Consider the following 20,893-nt stretch of genomic DNA (forward strand, 5'->3'; position numbering starts at 1 on the left):
ACTTGTGTTGCAAGATCATACGTGCTGAGAATAGAGATGCCTTTGGAGAACCCAACTTCAAAATTCTTGCAAACTTGTCCACTGTATCCAAATCAATCACATTCAGCTATAATTTCAGCATGACTGACAACAGAGAAGAGATCAAATCATGAATAAAGTCTAAAGAAAGAAAGTTTGGTGAACAGCTAGGAAAACAGTGAACCATTTAATTCCTATTGATACAGCTGGTGGCCCAATAAATCTCAGACATATTTTACAGTGGATGCATCACTGAAGTGAGCATTGCTGACTATAAGAGGACAGCTACTTCAAGCTGTAATTTCACTACTGCTGACCCTTGCCAAAAGCATGATGTGAATGAGTTCTGCCTAAGCACCAACAAACTCCTCATTATATAACCCTTTTATCTCCTTACTGTTCTTTTATCTATTTATTCATGAGTCACAGATAACCCAACCATCCATCTTTCAACAGCCTCTAACAGATGTACCCTCATGATCAGCACAATATCAGACCACTCACACCACAATATATATGACTGAGGAAAGCTTAAGTATATTTAACCCCCTTGAAAGAGTTATAGCATTAAACCAGGAGTTTAGAAAAAGAATGCCATATGTTGTAGTTTTAAACAATGAACAGATTTTTCTCTTTGTGGGTTTAGGGGACTAGTGCAAGGTCCTTTACCGATCCCCCTAAAATCAGATTTAATATGCACTTATATATCTTAGCTCTGGAATATTTTACAAAATAGTTTGCTTGTTATGCACCTGTGCAAACATAAGGGAATCAGAGACCACAGCTTAGTACACTGAGATGGATATTGAACCTTTAATAAAACCACTGAAGTCAATCTTATGTGAAATTCATGTGAATTTAATGTGAAATTCCACTTTTCATTGTCTTTCTTGTGAAAGAGAAAATGATCTCATCATAAGCTTAACTGAATCGATACATTGATCTTTTATATGCCTTAACACATAATGTATGTCCACAATTGCCTATCTTTCTAGAAAGAACACCTTTGTGTTCCATACACTTTTGATGTTCTATCACATTATTGAACCTAAGCCTCTTACTTTTTGGTCATTGAGAAATTATACAAGGTCTATCACAAATGCCTTTCAAAGAAAATTTTCTTGGTTAACTACAATTATATGGTAGGGAATAGATGAAATTCTGGGAGACTAAAAAGTGATACTGGTCCATGGGGCGCCTGGGTGGCTCAGTCGGTTCAGAGTTGGACTTTGGCTCAGGTCATGATCTCACAGTTCATGGTTCGAGCCCACTTCAGGCTCTGCTGACAGCTCAGAGCCTGGAGCCTGCTTCAGATTCTGTGTCTCCCTCTCTCTCTCTGCCCCTTGCCCGATCACACTCTGTCTCCTTCTCAAAACTAAATAAACTTTAAAAATTATTAAAAAAAAAGTGATACTGGTCTGGCCTTTAATTAAATCAGTCACATGCTTGCCGTCACATGAACATTTTAAAAATTAGTTCCCTTTCTATCCATATCTTATCATGATCTCATGTTTTAAAGGGAGCAAGAGTGTGATATCCTATTCACTAGTAATAATACCTGTTTAAAAATAATTAATGTTATTATTGGCTGCTAACTCAGTGCAAAGCACTAGGGTAAGCACTTTTCATGATGTTTTATGGTTTTTTTTTTTTATTATTTTAAATCCAGTATAGTTAAGACACAGTGTTCTGTTAGTTTCAGTTGTACCATATAGTGATTCAACAATTCCATATATTACTTAGTGCTCATCAAAATAAGTTTACTTTCTACTCTTAATCCTCTTCACCTATTTTACCCATCCCCCCCTTCCACCTCCCCTCTGGTAACCATCTGTTTGTTCTCTATAGTGCAGAGTCTGCTTTTTGGTTTGTCTCTCTCTCTCTCTCTCTCTCTCTCTCTCTTTTGTCTTTGTTCATTTGTTTGGTTTCTTAAATTCCACATATGAGTGAAATCATATGGTATTTGTCTTTCTCTGGCTTATTTTGTGTCGCATTATACTCTCTAGCTCCATCCATGTTGTTGCAAATGGCGAGATCTCTCTCTCTCTCTCTCTCTCTCTCTCTCTCTGGTTAAATATTATGTCATTGTATATATAGACCACGTCTTTATCCATTCATCTGTCTGCTTTCATTATTTGGCTAGTTTTAATAATGCTGCAATAAACGTAGGGGTGCATATATCCCTTTGAATTAGTGTTTTGGTGTTCTTTGGGTAACTACCCAATAGTGTGATTCCTGGATTGTAGGATTATTCTATTTTTAATTTTTTTTAAGTTTAGTTATTTATTTTGAGGGAGACAGAGATAGTGCAAGTAGATGAGGGGCAGAGAGAGAGGAGAGAGAATTCCAAGCAGGCTCCATGCTGTCAGTGCAGAGCCCGATGTGGGGCTCGAAGTCACAAACTGTGAGTTCATGACATGAGATGAAACCAAGAGTCAGACAGTTAACCAACTGAGCCACCCAGGCACGCCTCTATTTTTAATTTTTTGAGGAACCCCAAACTGTCTTCTACAGTGGCTGCACCAGGTTGTATTCCTACCAACAGTATAGGAGGGTTCCTTTTTCTCTACATCCTCAACACTTATTTTTTCTTGAGTTTTTTATTTTAGCTATTCTGACAGGTATGAGGTGATATGTCATTGTGGTTTTGATTTGCATTTCCTTGATGATGAGTATGTTGAGCATCTTTCCATTTGTCTGTTGGCCATCTTCTTTGGAGAAATGTCTGTTCATGTCTTCTGCCCATTTTTTAATCGAATTATTTGTTTTTATGGGTGTTGAGTCGTATAAATTCTTTATGTATTTTGGACACTGACCCTTTATCAGATATGGCATTTGCAAATATCTCTCCCCATTCAGCACGTTGTCTTTTATTTTTGTTGGTCATTTCCTTTGCTGTGCAGAAGCTTTTTATTTTGATTAAAGCCCAATAGTTTGTTTTCGCTTGTGTTTCCCTTGCCTCAGTAGACATATCTAGAAAAATGTTGTTATGGCTAATGTCAGAGAAATTACTGCCTGTACTCTCTTCTAGAATTTTCATGGCTTCAATTCTCACATTTAGATTCTTAATCAATTTTGAGTTTATATTTGTGTATGGTGTGAGAAAGTGGTCCTGTTTCATTCTTTTGCGTGTAGCTATCCAGTATCCCCAACACATTTTAAAGAGACTGTCTTTTTCCCATTGTATATTCTTGCCTCCTTTGTTGAAGATTAATTGACCATATAATTGTGGCGTTATTTCTGACCTTCCATGAAGTGTTTTATGTTGTCTATACAGCAATCCTATGAAGTAGGCACTATTTATTTTACAAAGGAGAAAACTAGGATTTAGAAGGGTTAAATAACTCAGAGAATGAATGTTACAACCACTTTTGTTTGACTGAAAAGAAAAAACCTTTTCACTGCACTATTTCATGACTGTGTAAATGTTTAAGGTCTTGAGGAATCTGGAAGTACATTACAAACTGTACTATTTTCATCCCCTGTGAAAACTGAGCAGAGGTGTGATTCAATGTGAAAGTCCTTTAGGTCATGAAGATTAGTTTTCAATTATATTTCAATAGTTTCATTTTTTAAAAAACCTGGCTAGATAAATTATTTTAAAATGTTCTCTTAACAATAACATGGAGTTCTCAGCTTTCTTTAGAATCAAATTAGTCCATAAGGCAAGGACATATTTGCTTCATGGGAAGGGTTTATTGACCTCGTGATCCATTTCTGTGAGATCTATGACAGCCTTTGAAAGATTGCCATTATTTCTTACCTTATGGTGAAACCTATCTTCAAGGAAGAAATTTTTCAACTATCATTATTCACATCTGTAACAATTGTGTATTCAACACATCCTATATAGTGTGTTCTCTAGTATGTACTGGGTACCTTAAAATTTTTTTGAAGAGTATTCATTTGACTGAGGCTGCCTTAGTGTAGCTCACAAGGTCTAAAATTTAGATCAACATCAGCATGATTATTTAGCCCAGTGTTTTCCTATGTAGCTTCTATAGGACAGATTTCCTCATGATTTACTTCTCTTTACTATTCCTGACTCTTCTTTATTGTTGTGACTATTTAATACAGCACCTTCCTCATTTTGTCCATCATTTTGAGGGAGTGGGATGGTGTCAATTTGTTTGCCACTAGAGCTATGAAGTTTCTTTTGAACTACCTCAATTCACTAAGGCTATTGAAATAATTCTTGGATTCACTCATCTTTTTGATAATAAGACTCTGTACAAAACCAAAACTCCCATTGAGAATGACAAGAGAGGAAGAAGGTCTTTGTGGCTATTGTCATGTAACTAAGAAAACTTGAATCTTGATTAGGCTTACTGGGTGCCAAGTGCAAAGGTTCTGTTGCTTGCACCTGCAGAGCCTGGAGTTTTGGATGAAGAACCTTTAATTATCTTCATCCTGAAATGACTGGCTAAACAATGAATGGAAGTAATCCCACTGAGTAAATGAAAAGGGAAGACTCCTCTTTTATGAGCATCTAATCACACAGGTGTTAAATACCCCTTCTTGACCCTTTCACTGCTGGCTTTTCCCAACATCTGTTCTTTGCTGTTCCTCACATCTGTTAATAAGATTTCTCTAAAATTGATTTGTTTCAGTATGCAATTGCTTCAGCTCACAGCCGTATATGATTTGATACAAGAATGGTATGCCTACATTTCAGCAGTGCACACAAATTTGTCTATTCCAAAGGATGCCATTGTACTTATGAAATTGAGAGGCTCAGGTAGTCACCCTCTCTGCTACTTTGGTATAATTGAAAGAAGTTACATCTGAGCAAAACAAAAACTGTCTTCATGGAAACAAAAACAGTTCTAGAAACACAAATGCATGCAGAAGCCCACATTTACACTCCCATTCCCTAAAAAAAGCAGCATACACTCCTGGGTCAGGGCCAAAATTCACAGAGTAATGGAGTGTGATGGTAAAACAAGTAAGTTCTGGAAGTAGTCATTTAGATTTTAGCATTTGGTTATCTCTTCTAGGAAGGGCCCAATATGCTTCCTTAAAACACAGAACATTTTTTGGTAGAAAATAAGTATTTTATACAACTTAGCTAAGCATACTTATAATTCATTATTATAGCTCCAGTTTGAGACTTAATTAATCATAATTGTTGTGAGGTATATATTTCTGGCAAATAAGCAACTATATACCATACTATGATGCAATTAATTGAGACCTTTTCCTCACATAAAATTCCTGAGTACATTACAACTCATGAGCACATAGAAACCTGTTGAACCAGAGATGATTTGACCTGAAAGTAATGAATCATGTAATATAGGATGTGAACTAGACCTCACACATCTACTAGTGCCACTATCCAACATACCCAGAATGTCTCCCAAGAAATATTAAACCCACAGTACTCCAGTATACAGTTCCTTATACAAAACCTTATACAATTGCATGGTCTCATAAGTTTGGGAAAAACTTCATACCCTACAATATTCATAACGCATACTTGCACATCAGTCTCTGAGATGTGCCCTAGAAAAGAAACCTGCTGGGTATAATCAGACATTTCTGTGGCCATAGAAATCTTTTATTTACACAAAATAATAGGGTTCAGAATGAGATAAACTTGGAATTTCACTACAAATGCCCTGTCACTGCCAGTTAACTAAAATGAGTTGACTCAGGTCCAATATGACCAATGATCTATTTAATTAAATTTTCTCTCAATTCCTTCCTTTTTTATGGATTGGCCAATGACTTTCTCATCATCCTAAAAATTACTGCAACAGCCTCCTAGCTGTTCTGCCTGTTTCCCTTCATGCCTCTCTACAGACCATGATCCATTCAGCAGCCAAAGAATATTTATAAAATATTAATCAAATGATTGTCACTCTGCTCAAAATCTCCAAAACCTCATCTCCTTAGAACAAAATTCAGAGGCTTTACCATGGGTTACCAGACTCTACACAACCTGAGCCCCAGCTGCCTGCCCAATCTTCCCTTCTGATTCTTCCTCTCACTTATCTGCTTAAACTGTGATGACCATTTAAACCTGTTAAGTATGTTTCCACCTCAAGCATACTCTCAATTCAAATCTTTTCCCTTTTCTATTTCTTTTTATTATAATAACTTACTATATATTACCACATGATTCCTTTTCTCACATCATGCAATTCTCTGTGCAAATATTGCCTTATCAATAAGGACCTTTATGACTGCACCATATAAAGCAACACATCTTGATATTACTTTTTTCTTTTACTCTGCTCAATTTCCATCTTAGCTCATACAACTTTCTTACTATTTATTTATTTATTTACTTTTTTTTAATTTACTTTTTGTACATGCATGTACAGGCATACACATACACACACCCTTCAAAAATGTTAGCCCTGTGAGGCCAGAAATATGACTTATTTTCATTAACATGGTCCCTAATAAAAATATTTGTTTAATTGATAAAGTGATGAAAAATAGATAGGTGGATAAATCCACTTCTTCTTGAACAGTTATTTTTAAAAGAGGTAGAATAATGTGAATAAAGGTTCATCTGTGTCCCCAAGAAAAATCAATAAATAGAGCCTTTTATGTTAAGTGTATAATTTTTAACCCCCAAATGAAATCTATATGAGACTGCCTTTTCCATATTGATTACCCACAGCCCACAGCCCTTTCATCCTCTAACACACACACAAAAAAAATTCTTGGAACTTTTTCTTATGTGCAGTGTTAACTCTGGACTTATTCTTCATGTATGCTTCCAATGACATTTTAGGCATTTTTCTATTTTCAGTGTCCATCACAGCAACCTGTGAACCTCTAGACAACAGGATCATGTCCCTTTAACTTGTGTGGTAAAGCACCTAGTGTTGAGCCATATGCACAAACAACTGCATAAAAAGCCTTTTAATGACAAATTAGATTTTATTTCAGTTCATTACGCATGGGTTTTCAGGCAATGTTCCGGATTTCATGGTTTTGTTTGTAATGAGTCATGGCCCCCTTGACAAACAAGAGAGTAATTAAACTAACCAGGTTATCAATAGAAGCTTGTGATGGATCTCCTGTTGCATATGGTTATTTCATCTTCAGTAATAGTTGGATATCATAAAAGATTATGCCCTCTTAGTGTGACAGGGAGAGAAGGAGAGATTAAAGCCTATGAGAACAAGGGTGGAAATGCAATCCTACCAATGCCTCTCACAGGCAAAACAGCATCATAATAATTGACAAATAAGTAGGCTTTTATGTATAGACGTATTTTGTATATTTTATTGCCTTTTATGGGAGGATGTGAATCTTTGCTTGATAAAGATAATTAAATTTAGTAAGCGATTTCTTATATGAAAGTGTGTGGATATACATATATTTGTATGTATATGTATATACACACAAACCTACACATATATACATAGACACATATATGTATATGTGTAATATATTTACATATTTACATATATACTACATATATACATATATAAATGTGCATATGTATCACCTCATAACTATTTCTTCTTCAAATATTTTTGGTAAACATTTTCTTTATTATTTTTCACCAAGTTATTAGCAAGCACTTTAATAAAAATATTTCTTTGCAAGTTTTTTTTCCAGAACTGTAATTGAACTATTACTATTAGGAATAAAAACACCACAGAGAAATGGAGGTGCTGCAATTTCAAAGTGAAGTATCACCCTTAACAGAAAATGATGAATTTGCTAGGGTATTTTTAAACGGAAAGGCAATGTTCTGTAGTAAGAGTGTTTACAGTTTTCATATTCACTGCATATTGAAAAATCATTAAACTCTGTACTTTTTATTGCTTTCTAAAGAAATCTAAAATATATCCAGAGTGCACACTTACTCAGGTCATTTGTCTGAATGAATTAGTATTTGCATTTTCAAGGTTGCTGTTGTGTTGACAACTTTCCCATAGTGTTATTTAAAATATATACTATGTTCAAAAGATTGATGGATAATAAAATATTTATGAAAACAGATATTCATATAAAACTCCTAGAAGATTACATAGGAGAAAATCTAGATGACCTTGGGATAGGTGATGACTTTTTAGCTGCAACACCAAAAGGCATGCACAATCCATGGAAGAAATAATTGATAAGCTGGACTTCATTAAAATTAGAATTTGGGGATCTGTGAAACACACTATGAAAAGTATGAAAAGAAAAGCTACACACTGGGAGAAAAATATTTGTAAAAGGCACATCTGACAAAGGACTGTTATCCAAAATATACAAAGAACTGTTAAAACTCAACAACAAAAATACAAACAATCCGATTAAAAAATGGGCCATAGACCTTAACAGACACTTTGCCGAAGATATACGGATGGCAAATAAGTATATGAAAAGATATTCTGCATCCTATGTCAGCAATGAAATGCAAATTAAAACAATGAGATACCACTACACATGCAGTAGAAAAACCAAAATCTGGAACACTGACAGCTACAAGTGCTGGCAAGGATGCGGAACAACAGGAGCTCCCATACATCGCTGGTGGGAACACAGAATTATAGAACCATTTTGGAAAACAGTGTGGTGGTTTCTTACAAAACTAAACGTAACCTTATCATATGATCCAATAATTGCACTCCTTGGCATTTAGCCAAAGAATTTAAAACTTAATGTACACAAAAACTTGTGCATGGATGTTTATAGGAGCTTTATTTATAATTTCCAACTCGGAAGCAATCAAGATTTTTTTAGTAAGCAAATGGATGAATAAGCTGTGGGATGTCCAGATGATGGAATATTATTCCGTGATAAAAACAATTGCTCTATCAAGCCATGAAAAGACATGGAGAAAACTTAAATGCATATCACTAAGTGAAAGAAGCCAATCTGAAAAGGTTACATACTCTATGATTACAACAATTTAACATACTGGAAAATGCAAAACTTTGGAAACAATGAAAAGATCAGTGGTTTCCAAGAGTGGAGGGGTGGTAAAGATTAATACAGCACAGAAGATTTCTAGGGCAGTGAAAATAATTTGTATGATATTATAATGATAGTTATATGTCATTATGCTCTTGCCTAAACCCATAGTATATACAACACCAAGAGTGAAATCTAATGTAAACTATGGATTTTAGGTGATAATGATGTGTCAATGTAGGTTCATCATCTATAACAAATGTACTGCTGTGGTGTAGAGCGTGTCAATAACAGAGAGGCTATGCATATATTGGGGCCAGGAGTAAATGGAATATCTCTGTACCTTCCACTCAGTTTTGTGTGAACTGAAATTTGCTCTAAGAAATACGGGGCACCTGTGGCTCAGTCAGTTAAGCATTTGACTCTTGGTTTCAGCTCAGGTCATGATCTCACAGTTCATGAGTTCAAGCCCCACATCAGGCTCCACACCATGCTTAGGATTCTCTCTCTCCCTCTCTCTGCCCCTCCCCTGCTTGTGCTCTCTCTCCCTCAAAATAAATAAGCTTTTTTAAAAAAATTTTTTGTTAGTGTTTATTTATTTTTGAGAAAAAGAGACAGAGTGGGAACAGGAGAGGGGCAGAGAGAAAGGGAGACACAGAATCTGAAGCAGGCTACAGGCTCTCAGCTGTCAGCACAGAGCCCAGCATGGGGTTTGAACCCACAAACCATGAGATCATGACCTGAGCCGAAGTCAGACGCTTATCTAACTGAGCCACCCAGGTGCCTCAATAAATAAATAAACTTTTAAAAAATCACACATGCATAAAACTTCTAATGTTTCTCTCCCAAATTCACTGACTTACTATCTTACCCATCTCAGACAATAGGTATTCTAACTTTGCAGTTAAACCCAATGAAGTCACCGTGGACTCCTCTCTCATTTTTTAAGTCTGTTAGGGAAATCTTATTGGCTTCAACTTTACAGTCGACTCTAAAGCCAATTACTTTCACTACCTTTAGTGCTACCACCCTAGTCTGAGCTGCCAACATCATTGCCTTGCATACTGCAACAGTTTCCTACCAGTGTTCAGCTTTCCTCCTGTCCTCACTATGGTCTTTTCTCAAGACAGCAGCAGCCAAAATACCTTTGAAACTAAAGTCAGATTCTATCTCTCTTCTATAGTAATTCACCATTTCACTCAGAGGAAAGCCAAGTCTTTAAAATGGCCCTCAAAGTCCACCTGAGCTTCCATCCTTTGGTCCCATGTATCAGGGTCCTGCAGAGAAACAGAACCGAGTATGTATGTATGTATGTATACACACACACACACACACACACACACATCTATATCTAAAAACCTATAGATATCTAGATAGGTAGATATACACATACGTATTTAGATATTTACATACATATTTACACATACCTACACATACACACACACGCACACACACACACACGCACACACACACAAAGAGATTATATTATGAGGAATATCTCACGTGATTATACAAACTGAGAAGAGCCCCAAATTGCTGTCTACAAGAAAACCCCAGGAAAGTCACTGTATAGTTCAGTCCAATCCAAAAGCCTGAGATTTGGGGGAGCCAATGGTGTAAATCTCAGTCCAAGGAAAGGAGACCGATGTTTTAGCTCAAGCAGTCAGGCAGAGAAGGGGTGAATTCTCCTTTCCTCTCCCTTTAGTTCTACTCATGCCTTCAATGGAATGTATTATGTGCACCCAATTGGGAGAGGGCCCTACACTTTACTGTGTCCACCAATTTGAAGGTTACTTCCATACAAAAGCAGGCACACCCAGAAATAATGTTTCGCAAATAGCTGGACACTGTGACCAAGTCAAGTTGGCAGCAATTAACCATCATCACACTCTATCTCCTGAAAATCTTTCTTCTTTCTCTTTGCTTCAGCCACACGGATATCTTTGGTAATTTTCAAACAAACCAAGCTTGCTTCAGCCTCAGGGCCTCACTGCAAGCTGTTCTCTCATCCTGGAAGCCTTTTTCTATGGATAGCCACAGGGAAAACTCACTCATCTACATCTAGTTTTTGCTTAAATCTCACTTTTCTTGATGAATCCTCTTCAGATTACCCCACATAAAATTGCAATCCATGCCTTGCTCTAATTCCTCTTATCTTGCTCTTTTTTAAACCATTTTCTTATCACCTTCTAACATTGTATTTAAATCTTATTTATTTTATTTGCTGCTTGTAGTCTATCTTCCCATCCCTCCCTTCATGTAGAATGTAAACTTCATCATGTCAGGGAGTTTAACTGCTTTGTACCTTGAGAAATGTTAGGCGTATATTGATAGTTCAACTGCTATTTAATGAATAAAGGAGTGGCTCTATGGGGTGCCTGGGTGGATTAAGCAACTGACTCTTGATTTTGACTCCAGTCATGATTTCACAGTTTGTGAGACGGAACCCCACGTCAGGCTTCACATTGACAATGCGGAGCCTGCTTGGGGTTCTCTCCCTCTCTCTCTGCCCCTTCCCTGCTCTAGCTCTCTTTCAAAGTAAATAACCTTTCAAAAAATAAAGGAGTGACTATGCTACAAAGAAGCTTTTTATGCATCATTTTGTGTGCTTTGATCTCTGAGTATGCAAATATGAACCAGACACCCTGCCTTCAAGCAGCTAACAAGAAAGTCTGACATATCCATAAATAATAACAATACAAGATAGAAAGTATACATTATACATTATGAGAGATTTAAATCTACTATTCAGAGAAGGGGGAGCTATTTTCAACCAGAGCAACAGGAAAGAGCATGGAGATACCTAATTGGGCCTCGAATTTGTAGAAATGGAAAAGAATAGCATTCCAGGTAGAAGAAACAACCCCCCCCCCCCCAAAAAAAAATCACTAATGTGCTGAAGCACAGGGAGTAAGCAGAAAAAAGCACAGAATAATGAAAGAGTTCAGGCTTTGAGTCAATATACCTAAATCAATATGCCAATATTATACCCAAATCCTGCAGCTAAGTAGCTATGTGACCTTAGACAAATTATTTAACCTCTCTGAGCTTCAGTTTTCATATTTATGGTTTTGGGATAATACCATCCAGCTTAGCATTTACTGTGAGGAAATCGTGAAAATAAAGCAGCAAGCCCAGTGACTGGCTCCTAGTGATCACTCAATAAATGAGAGCTATTATGGGAGTGTAGTTTGACTGGAGTACAGATGAAGTGTTCCCCTCAACAATGCCATTTTTCCAACAGGAAGCATGGCCAAAATGTATTGCATTTACTCTGCACTTCTTGGGAACATTCATCTATTGTCCAACGTGAAAAATGAAGCTGAAAATGACTAGTCTTGTATTAGAAGCATAAAACACTGAAGATGTGATGCATTGGCCTATCAGGCATAAGATTGCTTTGAATATAGAAGGAATAAAAATATATGTGTGTTATATTTCTGCTGAAGATTAGTTTTACTTACCCACCAGTTTCTTTGTTTGTTTGTTTCTTTTTCAGTTGCTCCTACAATTCAGGAAATTAAATCTGGCACCGTGGCCCCGGGACGCAGTGGATTGATAAGATGCGAAGGTGCAGGTGTGCCGCCTCCGGCCTTTGAATGGTACAAAGGAGAGAAGAAGTAAGGACTTTGTGATTATTACTGTGTTTCAAGCACTTTGAGCTAATGTGTTTGTGTTTCAGATGCTTACTTTAAGCCATTTCTTTAACTGGCTTGAATGATTCTCAGCAGCCTCCTCGCAGGCAGGCAAACTGAAGGGGCCCACATGGGAGGGATGAGTAGCTAATAGCATCTAGAAGAAATGTCCACTTTGGTTTTATAGGATCTCGGAAATGCCTGAAAATCCCACATTACTGATGCATTTCATTCCTTCCCTTCTTTTCTGAACCAGAACACCATTGCTCTTGCTGGCAGCCATGTTTACTTGGAAAGTAAACTAGCTTTTAAAGGACTTGGGCACAGCTTCCATGAGTGCACTCCAAAAGCAATCGGAGCTGCTGCCTCTGCCTGGCTTCCTTGATAAGTCTCAACCCTTTCACCTGCCTTACTCTCCCACAAGGCATTTTAACATTTCATTTTACAGAACACTGTGTTTTAGATATTCTATCACTAAAGGGCCTGTAGAGGAGATAAAATACATAGTTAAAGGACTAACCAAGGGGATTTTAGGGTTACTGGAACTTTAGCTCTATATGATTGTCCCCTTGAGGAGCCCCAGGAAAAACCTTGACAAGAGCTATTGAACAAGAGAAGACAGGACTTGACTACTTTCTCTTTACTTTCAACTAGTAGGCTCATTCAGACTTCTTCAGCTGCTCTTATCAAGACATCAAAGAAGAGTGGAACCCCTGTGGGTCAACTGGAAGATGTAATGCAGAGGGGAGGATATTATCTATAATATATTTTTTTTGCTTCAAAACTAGGGAGGAACGTGTTCAAGAAAATGTTAGATTAGACCATATGAAACTGCCATTTATAGCCAAAAAAGCTGAATATTGGCAATTGTGTACTGTTTGACATATATGCATGGGGTTTACTTACTTATACCATCGCTCATGACTAATTACAGCTAAATGTCTGAACTGAAAACTGGTGAAATGACATTATGAGCTTAGATATTGCCATAATGGATGACACTGGATGTGACATAAGCAGCTATTTTTTTTTCTTAAACTGTAATCAAAAGTGGATTTGTAGAAGACCTTCTCCCTCTTCAACAGCAGCCTTAACAATAAAGGATATCCCCATAACTATCTCATTTGACCCGAATAACTGGCTCTGCTTTTATCTAAAATTGTTTGCAACTATTTTTATGCAGCCTCTTTCGCAATTTGGTGTGTTCCATTTTTAATTCTTCTTACTAATTAACGTTTTTACTAATTCTAAATCTCCCTCTTTGTAGCTTCATAGAAGCCCCATATTTTTATATACTTAGAAGTAGATAAACTGGGTCTGTGGTCACCCTGGCCCTACTGTACAATATTGTATATCAGCCAATATAACCTTTCTCAGATTCTGATAATCCAGATTGAGAAGCTTCCAGTTTGTGATTATCTATATAGACAAATATCTAGAAGAACGGTTCCCAATCCTCGAAAGTTATGAAACCCTTTGTTCAAATATTATCTTATATGGAAGCCCAGCAAGTAATATCTATGAAAGCAGGACTTCTCTGCTAGATGTGGGATGAATAGAATTTCAATTCCATCTGCTCAGAACCCTCCCTTCTAACAGACTGTCCTTGCAAGGGCCTCCCCCAAATCCCTGGTACTCCACAAAGCACAATTTAAATAATGACAAACTGGGGCGCCTGGGTGGCGCAGTCGGTTAAGCGTCCGACTTCAGCCAGGTCACGATCTCGCGGTCCGTGAGTTCCAGCCCCGCGTCAGGCTCTGGGCTGATGGCTCAGAGCCTGGAGCCTGTTTCCGATTCTGTGTCTCCCTCTCTCTCTGCCCCTCCCCCGTTCATGCTCTGTCTCTCTCTGTCCCAAAAATAAATAAACGTTGAAACAAAATTTTTTTTAAAAAAATAAATAATGACAAACTATTTAGTATAGCTTTCAAAGTCACTGCTGAACCTGTCATACCTTTCTTACAGGCTAATGGAATTATCCCTAGTAGTACATGTGAAAGCTCCTTTGTTAAAGTTTTTTTGGTTTCTAGTATTTTGTGAAATGATGTCCTGAATTTTTTTTTCTGTTTCTCTCTTTTCCTTTCCTAAATTCAGAAACCATTGTCATAAAAGGCTACAATAATCCTTAGTCCACTTTCTTGGCCTATAGCAAAAACAGCAAAGGACCCATTGGTGTCCGTAGTCATAGCTTCAGTGATTTTTTTCCCTACTGGAAAGATGGACTATAGCTTTCATTACATTTTCAAAGGAGTTTAGAACCACTGCTAAAAAATAGTGGATTGATTCTCCCCAATCAATGCCCTTTCCCAACACACTCACACACCTAGAGAAAATCTGGCAGCTGTGAAAATCAGATGCACCTGTCAAAGGCAAACACACTTTGGTTTCAGAGTGAAGTGTACATTTGTCATTTGTTCAGGTTATATTTAAGGAAATACCCAAATTACCAAATCCCACTGAGTATATAAATTCCCCTCAAAATTACCATAAAGCAAATTTGAGAATGTCTGCAGAGTGGGAAAGGAAAGGCTTCTAGTTGCTGAATGATGGTTGTTACACTCCCTGAGTGGGTTTACCATGCTATCTTCTGGGCCCAGGCCATCCAAATATTTATCTCATTAAAATGAAAAACTATCCATGTAAAAAGCACCTGCTGTTTGACAGGCAGGGTTCAAAATTGTTAACAAACATTAGCCCGATTTATTTTCACAACAAACTGATAAGATAGATACTATTATTATTCTCACCTTTTGCTTGGGGAAAACCAAAGCAAGGAGTGTTTTTAAGTCATTTGCACAAAATCAGACAGTTAGTGGCAGATCTGGGATTTGAACTCAAGAAGTCTTGCAAATCTTCATGCAGAGTCCATGCACCTAGTGTAGGTCATGGCACTTCAGAGACTATCAAAAATAATTTGAAATGTCAATACTAAATGGCAGGGGTAAAGGCATCGCAGGTCATTTGTGAATTAGCAAAATAAAAGACTGCACATACAAACAGACTTTCTGAGTTTATTTCGTCAAAGACACAGAAATAATGGAGTCAAGGTAGACACACAGAGAAGAAACAGATAGAGCACATTTCCGAGCTGTTTTCTTGACCTCAGGGTCACTAACAGAAACATGAAGCTGTCAAAGACCCTGTCAGAGTGTAGCAGAGTTTTTACAAGATCTGGAGAAGTTTTGTTTCCTAGAGATCTTTTATAGTTGGAGCTTACAAAAATAGTCAGGAATAACTTACTCTTTCAGGTCTACTTAAGAGAATGTTTATAAAACTAATTTCTTTTAAATTAAGATCTTCAAAGCCAGATCTTCATTCAAATAAAATACGAATAAATAAACACAAGCAAATTAAAAAAAAAAGTCAGTACCTCAACATCCCTAGTCCTATCTCTACCTATAGTTCTTCCACATCCTATAAAATCCATTTCTATGTGCTGAGAATAATCTAAAAACCTTTTAAAAAACTGCAAAATAAAGCACAATTTAAAGAAAAGAAGGAAACAAACGCTTACTGAGGACAAATCACTTTCTAGGTTCTTTAAATTCTTTTATCTCACTTATTCTTCAGACGTCTGTGAGACACAATTTATTGTCCTCAATTTACCGATGACAGAAGTGAGACACAGGAGACTTAACCTGCCCAAGAGCATTCAACTTAAAAGATGCCATCAAGACACATTTTATTGTTAACCTTTCAGCCCACATTGTTTCTGTTGTATACAGTGCCACTCTTAGTTATCTATTGCCAAATAACAAATTAGCCCAAAACTCGGCATCTTAAACCAGTAAGCATTTATTATCACAGCTTCTGTGGATCAGAATGGGAGCAGCTTAGCTGGATAGTTATGGCTCAGGGTCTCTCATCAGGTTGCAGTCACGTGTCACCTGGCACCGGTCATCTGAAGGCTTGACTAGAGCTAAAGGATCTGCTTACATGCCCGGCAAGTTAGTGCTTGTTATAGACAGAAGGCTTCAGTTAATCACCATATGGTGGACCTCTTCATAGAGCTGTTTGACTGTCTTCTTGACATGGTAGCTGACTTTTTCCAGAGCTAGTGTTCCAAGAGAGAGCAAGGTAGAAGCTGTTTATGACCTAGTCCCAGAAGTTATGTTCTGCCATTCAGTAATATCTTACTGGTTACACAGTGACCCTATTCAATGTGGAAGGGGCAAAATGGGGACATGAATACCAAAAGTTGAGAATCATCAGATACTATCTTCAAAATAGCTTCCACACTGTCTCCCTCATGGTTGACATGGATGGCAATAAAAAAAAAAACTATATTTTATTTATTTTTTTTAAATTTTTTTTAACGTTTATTTATTTTTGAGACAGAGAGAGACAGAGCATGAACGGGGGAGGGTCAGAGAGAGGGAGACACAGAATCTGAAACAGGCTCCAGGCTCTGAGCTGTCAGCACAGAGCCCGACGCGGGGCTCGAACTCACGGACCGCGAGATCATGACCTGAGCCAAAGTCGGCCGCTCAACCGACTGAGCCACCCAGGCACCCCCCAAAAAACTATATTTTATATTAGACATATTAGCCATTTGACATTTAGTTTATTGCACTGTTTAGATAAGCATCATGAGAATGACTAAAGTTATATACTTGTTATTAAAATATTATTCTTTGGTATAAAATGGTTATATTTTTTAACACTATAGGCTCTTTCAGCATACCTGGCAGGTACAGTGCTCACAGATTTAGTTTTACTCCATATACATTTTAGTATTGGGAAAATCAGAGTTCAGAGCTCAATTATATAGAAAGCCAAAAATATTAACTTATTTTCTTGATAATAGAGAAGATTGATAAAAAGAAATAGACTCCTTATATCCAGTGGAAGGGTATTTTCAGAATAGGCAAAGCACTATTAAGCAAATAATGTCTTTGATGACATGAAATTAAATTAATCTATGACTTGAAAACAGTATATTTATTTAAGATTAAGACTAAAAACATAAAGTAAATTGTAATGGACTAACGTTTAAATAGATATTGCAGAAACATGGGTTTTGTATCATTTTGTGAAGATGGCATTACCATCGTGTTTTAGATCAGTGATGTAGGCAGTGGTCCACAAAATTTTTGAAATATATATCCCTATAAGTAAAATTTTAAACTTAGCAAAAACTAAGTATATGCATACTTATTTGTAAATTGTATGCATTTTTGAAGTATATTGCAATATATATTGCAAACATTAAATGACCTGAAACAGATAAAAGTTAAAAGATGAGATACAATTATAACATAAATGGGCATTCTATTATTTTCTTCTTATAATCCAACAGATCACTTTGTATCCAACTTGGAGTACTTTCCCTCCATTTTGGAGACTCTTATAAAGTATGTTAGTTTAAAATAAGGAATTTTCAAGGGAAATTTTAATGCCATGCATATTTTACCCTACATGCTAGCTTTGTAATCTTATAACACATGTAACTGGCTGTATACTATCTTGCCCATTGCTCACATAATTCTAGCTAGATTATGCCTGAGGGAAAAAAAAAACTATCTCAAAAAGGTAAAATGAGTCACTGAAGGGAAGTACAAAATGGGAAGTAAAGTCTAATTTTCAGGAAAACTTGGTGGGTAATGAATATGTTTATGGAGTTGGTAGTGATGATTTCACAGGTGTTTACTTAACCCAAACTCATTGAGTTGTACAGATATATATGTCTGTATATATTTAATGTGTATATATATATATATACACATATATATGTATATATATAATATACATATTTTATATATATATATAAAATACCTCAACGAAATGATCTTAAAAACAAAAACACACCAACCCATAATTTCCTGAGTCATGTCAAGATATCCATTTTCTCTAGATTTATACCATAACTTTGATTAATAAGAAGAGACTAGAGGGGCACCTGGGTGGCTCAGTCGGTTGAGCATCCGACTTCAGCTCAGGTCACGATCTCATGGTTTGTGGGTTCGAGCCCTGCATTGGGCTCTGTGCTGACAGCTCAGAACCTGGAGCCTGCTTCGGATTCTGTGTCTCCTTCTCTCTCTGCCCCTCCCCCACTTGTGCTGTGTCTCTCTCTGTCTCTCAAAAATAAATAAATGTAAAAAAAAAATTTTAAAGAAGAGACTAGAAATGTTAATTCATTTTCTCTCTCTCTTTCCCTTTCTCTTTCTCTCTCTCACTCTCTCTCTCTCCCCTCATTTGCAAAGCCATTTTTATAAGATTAAGCAGTTGCATATTTTGATTTAGAAGGGTACTGGAAATAACTTCATTACCACTCCATGTTAGAAATAATCTTCCCTGCTCACCTGAGATTTTAACAAATGTGCATTGGGCACTTAACTGTGATGTAATTTGAAGACTGAAAAGGCAGTAAGTTCCTGCATTGAAGAAACTTGTGTTTCTAGTGTTATTTCTCTATCTATATCTATCTATCTATCTTTAATTTTATTCTGTTGATTTTTCACTCTTTTTAGTTCATAACCCAAGTCTTATCAATACAATTTGGTTGCCCCTGTGAAGATTTTATCAACCAAGACCAGGGAAGCAAAAGATAAATATATGAAATAAGTGAGAGCATTTCAACTGCTGGGAAACGGAAGACACATGACCATAAGACATACATACACATTATCACATTTAAAACTTTGGGCCAGTCAAACAGAATTGAAAGTGGGCTATTCCAGTTTGCATTCCCTGACTTAGAGTTTACAGTTTATCATAAAAATCACCAAAATGAAATAAGTTCCACATAAGAAAATCCTAAGGGAGCCTAAGTCAAGTCCTTGAAAGTGCACAGCAAGGGTCCATTCAGCTCAAATCAGAATATTAACAAATGCTTCAGGAAACAGGTAGCTTTTGTGCTTGATACCAGAGAACAGTATTTCTAAACATTGCAAGGAGTCAAGAATAATCATAAGAAAGGAAAGAACATAGTCAATGTTATATAAGCATTGTGCAGAGAGGTTTTATTATTCCCTGGGGTATAAGAAGTGAAATCAGGTGTAAAAAAATAGGAGGTAGGGTTAGGAATGCACGCTAGGGGGGCGCCTGGGTGGCTCAGTCGGTTGAGCTTCAGGCTTCGGCTCAGGTCATGATCTCGCAGTCTGTGAGTTCGAGCCCCGCATCGGGCTCTGTGCTGACAGCTCAGAGCCTGAAGCCTGCTTCGGATTCTGTGTCCCCCTCTCTCTTTTCCCCTCCCCCACTCATGCTCTGTCTCTCTCTGTCTCAGAAATAAATAAACATTAAAAAAAATTTTTAAAAATGCACGCTAGGGCAAGACTTGGAGCATTTTAAATGTCATGATAAAGCATTTAGACTTGATTCCATAGGCTTTGGGAAGCCACTGAAGGACTTTTCAAAAGTAGTAAAAGTATCCCATCCCTGTCTTCATAAAATGTTTCTCAGAGCAGTTTGGATGGCAAAGATATAAAATATGATTTAACCTAGGGTATTAGTTGTGCAATTAAAAATCAGTGATTGATTAGGTTAAAAGGAAAGGACCATTTGAAGATAATTTTAAGTTTTCCATCTCAGGAACAAGGTGAATGGTGAAGTTGTCAACCGAGGCTGGGAACATAGGAACAGAGGTTTGAGAGAGCTGGGCTGAGTTTTGTTTGGGATATACTAAAATTGAGGTATTAATACTGCACACACAGTCCATTAGTAAACAGCTAGATTTCAGCTGTGTTGTTAAAATTCATAGCAATATTTCCAAACTAAATACCTAATCTTATGGTTCTTAAATGTCCCTAGAATCAAGTCCTAACATCACAGTATGGCATGGAAGGCCTCATGTTCTTGCCCCTGTTTACCTCTCTGACCACAAATCTTGCCATTCTACCATCTCACAATAGGGTGATAACTATCCTAAAATATTTTGGCCACAAACTGTGACCTGATCTCTATCTTTCAGGCCTTTTAATATGTTGGCCATTTTGCTTATAAGCCCCTTTCACACACACACCCATCCTGGCTACCTTCCACTAGTCCTTTAGTCTCAATTCAGATATCATCTTCTCTCAGAAAACTACCCTGACCCCTTTCTACTAGGAAAGGAGTCTCTCCAGATGTTCTCCCATGTTCTTACCTCTATCAAAGCACTTTTTAAGCTATACTCAACTTTTTTTTTACTAGTCTCTCCTCTCCTAATCTATAATCTACCTGAGCATGAGGATTTTGCCCTGCTCAACCATTGTGTTTCCAGCATCTAACATGGTGTTTGAAATACACTCTATTGCAAGAATGAGTGGGGCCTTATAATCATGTGAACGTAGAGCCATTCTTATTTTAATACAGTTTCAAACTGAGAAGAGAATATCACTACAAGATGCATCTGTCACCCTAGATTGTAGGACACTGTAAACCCAATACATGAT

General features: G+C 37.0%; 1 protein-coding gene across 1 annotated transcript in view; it reads left to right on the forward strand.

Annotated features, from left to right (window-relative positions):
- The window catches only part of NEGR1 (neuronal growth regulator 1), an 840,514-nt gene that overhangs the window by 640,443 nt on the left and 179,178 nt on the right, over nt 1-20,893 (forward strand). The window contains exon 5 of the mRNA XM_047873637.1: nt 12,389-12,509. Within this exon, the coding sequence (XP_047729593.1) occupies nt 12,389-12,509 (121 nt within the window). The remainder of the gene's footprint in view (nt 1-12,388; nt 12,510-20,893) is intronic.

Source organism: Prionailurus viverrinus, chromosome C1, assembly GCF_022837055.1.
Source record: "Prionailurus viverrinus isolate Anna chromosome C1, UM_Priviv_1.0, whole genome shotgun sequence".
Lineage (NCBI taxonomy): Eukaryota > Metazoa > Chordata > Mammalia > Carnivora > Felidae > Prionailurus > Prionailurus viverrinus.